Genomic DNA, 3,863 nt, shown 5'->3' on the forward strand with positions numbered 1-3,863 from the left:
CCTAAAATCAAGTCTCATGTAGATCAGGTGGATCAATTGCTGGAGAGATCTATTTCTTTCCACAGGAAAGCCTAGAGTGACAAAGACTCGGCTCAGCTGACTTCCAGAGGCGTTAAAGCCCTGGCTGATTTCCTTCCTCAATTTCCCCATATGTAAAAGAAGGATTTTTTTTTTTTACTTACTCCGTAATTTGCTGACCTTTGCTAAAACGTGCAAGTTCTTGCAAAAAAAAACTTTATTACCTGAGCTGCCAGTGACAAAATATCACCGGAACTAGGACTTGAAGGGTCACCAAGAGGTGATCCAGAGCATGTTCTGCCTCTGTTGAAACTCAGCTTAAGCATAACCACTATGGAGAGAAGTGTGCCTAACCTGCCCTTAAAGAGACTACTCTGACAGGTAACACTTTACCACCCCCAGAGCACGGCACCTCTCTCCTTACTACCAGAAATCCCTCCAATTTGATTTGATTATTTATTTTAAAATGAAGATTCGTGTTGCCTGTGTTCTCTTTTCACAATACACAAAGATTTAAAAGTACAGACAGGACTCTGGAAAGGGTTAACAGGACATACTAGTCCAGTTGATCAGCCAGCTAATCCATTGGCTGGAAAAAAAACCTGAAAAGCCCTCATGATATCATTATCACTGACGGCTATTTCTTTAATATATGTTTGCTCCAACTTTTTGGTCATGGAATTAATTTCACCTCCTTTTTCCCTTCCTTCCACACCTCCCCTTCACGAAGCCTTGCCTCCTCCCTCCTCCAGCATCAGGAACCCCTGAGGGGGAGAAGATTTCCTTGGAGAGGTTTACAGGGAGTTACTTAAACCGTTTTCTTCTCAGCCTCCTTTCCGCCGCCGCTGGGTTGGGAACGCACCCTCCGGCGCACGCCAGCCAGTTCCCACGCAGAAAACATCAGGATACTCTCGTGATTAAGGAAAGCAAGAAATTAAATTAGCTGGGATGATACACTAACAGGCACCTCCTACAGTAGGATTTCCAGAAGCTCTAAAATATTTTTTAAAGGCTCTGTGCTCTAACATGTTATATCAGGTGTTGGGGAGATAAAAACCACACAGCCGTTACACAAAAAATTACATTTCCAAACACAGAGGAGGTAAGTTTTCCAGCTTCTCTGGATCCTTTCTTTTCTGTCTTATTTCCTTTCTTTTCCATCTTATTTCCTTTCTTTTCCATCTTATTTCCTTTCTTTTCCTAGTTTCCTTTCCTCTTTTGCTTCCCTTCCTCTTAAACAAATGTGAAAGCACAGAGAGATTTCCACTGATGATCAACCGTCTGTGGCTACTTTTGGCTGGAGCCATGCACGGAGCTAGTTCTGCCATCCCAGTCAGGTTATTTTGTCATTTTGTTTCCCACTAAGCCCCCGAGATTTTAGGGAAGAATGCTTGCAATAAGGAGACGGTGCCATTTTTCACTTTTTTTTTAAATGCTAGCCGTCCACGTTGTGTTTATTTTATTTGGCAGTTGATTGCATTATACCATATATCTCTAGTCTGTCCCTGAAAAGATACTTGTAGAGGTAGGACATAATTTCTGGGAGTCCTCTACCAAATTAGTCATTCCAGTCATCCCCTCAGAACCAACCGAGGGAAGCAGGCAGGTAATTCATTGTGTCCTTAAGAAGACACCTTAGGCTGGTCAGGAACGGCCCTGGAAAAGCAGAAACTGGCTCAGGTGTATGTGCCCATGTGGCATAAGTTAATAAGAAGGAACGAGACAGATAAATATATTGCAAAAAGCTGGTGGTGGTGACACGGACCTTACCTTACGGGTCATACCTTTGCAATCCTTTCAAAAATAGACACCTTTTTTTAGCTGAGGAGTTTCCCATGTGCCATTATTCAAGAATATAGTTTTCCTTGAGCATTTATCTCCTGAACCACTGATTGTCGAAGCCTGGCACAGAGCCTGATGGGGTTTTCTTCTGGCCAAGATTGAGCTGTTTCTCTTCTGCTGGCTACCGGAAAGCCATAAACACATATATATTTAGTCCTTTTTTGTTCTTTTTTCTTTTCCTGTAGAAAACTAAGGCAGTGCTAAGTGGAAAGAGGAGGGCTGGAAAGGATCACAGCTTGGTAAGGCCAGGTAGAAATAAATATCACATTGTTCTTTTTTTTTTTTCTTGGAGATATATCAGAAAAGGAATGAGACATGTAAATTTTACCCCCTTTCTCAAATATCTTGCACCTACTGTTAGTACATCTGTAAGCACAGGGAAAGTCCCCAACTTTCCCAACTTCCTCTCTAGCCTTTACTTCACGGGTTTGAGAGCAATTTTGGTTTTTCCTGGATTTCAGTGTCTTGTGTGGAAACCACACTTCCGATCAAGAATTCATTTTTAATGAAGAGAAAACCTGATGAATCACTTGTCTTTATCCCTCACGGTGCCTAGGCTGTACGTTGCACAGCGCTGCCCAACGGACAAACATGACGAACGCAAGCGGTGTGAAGGAATTCGTTCTTCTGGGCCTTTCAGAGAACCCAGGTGTGCAGAAAATATGTTTTATGATGTTTCTAGCCTTCTATACAATCATTTTGGTGAGAAATCTGCTCATTGTTATCACTGCAATCAGCAGCCAACGGCTGAACTCCCCCATGTATTTCTTCCTCTACTACTTGTCCTTTGTTGATATCTGTTACTCTTCCATCACAGTCCCCAAAATGATCACCAGCTTCCTTCATAGAATCCTAGAATGGCCTAAGCTGGAAGGGACCTTAGAGATCATTTTAATCCAGCCTCCCTGTCACCAGGGACGCCACCTCTCGACTAGATCAGGCAACACATGGGGACCGAACGGGAATCGAACCCGCGACCTTGGTGTTGCCAGCGCCACGCTCAACTGATTGAGCTAACCTGCCCCCTAAAATAAAACCATCTCCTTTGTGGGTTGCATAGCACAACTGTTTGGGGTTCATTTCTTTGGCTGCACGGGGATCTTCATCCTCACGGTGATGGCCTACGACCGCTACGTGGCCATCTGCCGGCCTCCCCACTACACGGCCGCGATGACCAGGTGTGTCTGCAGCCGCTTGGTGATGGGCTCGTGGGTAGGAGGCTTCCTTCACTCCATCGCACAGACTCTTCTCACCACTTGCCTCCCTTTCTGTGGCCCTAACGAAGTTGACCACTGCTTCTGCGACGTCCACCCCCTCCTACAACTGGCCTGTACCGAAACCTACGCTGTGGGCATCATTGTCGTTGCCAACAGCAGGACGATAACTCTGAGCTGTTTCCTCATCCTGGTTGCGTCCTGTGTTGTCATCCTGGTTTCCCTGCAAAGCCAAACATTGGAAGGGTGGCAAAAGGCCCCCTCCACCTGCAGGTCCCACATCACCATGGTGGTTCTGTTCTTCGGGCCCCGCACATTCATCTACAACCGTCCGTCCAGCAACCTCTCGGAGGACAAAAGCATGGCCGTGTTTTACACCGTCATCACTCCCACGCTGAACCCACTCATCTACATGCTAAGTAATGAGGAGGTGAAGAGCACCATGAGAAAGCTGTGGAGCAGAAAGGTGGGAAGCGAAGACAGAAAGGTGCGGTAACATTTCGAAAGGCTCGGAGAAAAATCATGCATCTTTCACTAATCATTGCTTTTGTGAAAATTACCCGAGAAATGCCTTTCAAAGAAAAGATTCTGTTAGTTCCTGTTGTAGTTAGGAAGACACTGAAGGTTCATCTTCTGATTTGAGAGATGTTGCGAACTCTGTGACAAGCAGGCTACTCTTTCTCAACAGAGGCCCAGGCCTGGGGTTCCTGAGCTCAAAATGAAACATCAGTGTTTAAATAAATACTACCAAAAAATACTGCTCCAGCTAGAGCAGCTCAGCACTCAGGT

At 45.1% G+C, this 3,863-nt stretch overlaps 1 protein-coding gene across 1 annotated transcript; it reads left to right on the plus strand.

The window, feature by feature from the left end:
* Positions 1–2,451: 2,451 nt before the first annotated feature.
* LOC104270842 (olfactory receptor 4S2-like) lies at positions 2,452–3,570 on the plus strand. The gene is made up of 2 exons (XM_009865318.1): positions 2,452–2,708; positions 2,889–3,570. The coding sequence occupies exons 1-2, from the start codon at positions 2,452–2,454 to the stop codon at positions 3,568–3,570; spliced, it is 939 nt and encodes a 312-aa protein (XP_009863620.1).
* The last annotated feature ends 293 nt before the right edge of the window (positions 3,571–3,863 follow it).

The sequence above is a fragment of the Apaloderma vittatum genome, unplaced genomic scaffold, assembly GCF_000703405.1.
Source record: "Apaloderma vittatum isolate BGI_N311 unplaced genomic scaffold, ASM70340v1 scaffold10072, whole genome shotgun sequence".
NCBI classification, from domain to species: Eukaryota; Metazoa; Chordata; class Aves; order Trogoniformes; family Trogonidae; genus Apaloderma; species Apaloderma vittatum.

Coding starts and splice junctions, on each gene's coding strand:
- LOC104270842 (XM_009865318.1), top strand. CDS start 2,452: ATGACGAACGCAAGCGGTGTGAAGGAATTCGTTCTTCTGGGCCTTTCA. Junction 2,709..2,888: donor ATCACCAGCTTCCTTCATAG/AATCCTAGAATG, acceptor ACCTGCCCCCTA/AAATAAAACCATCTCCTTTG.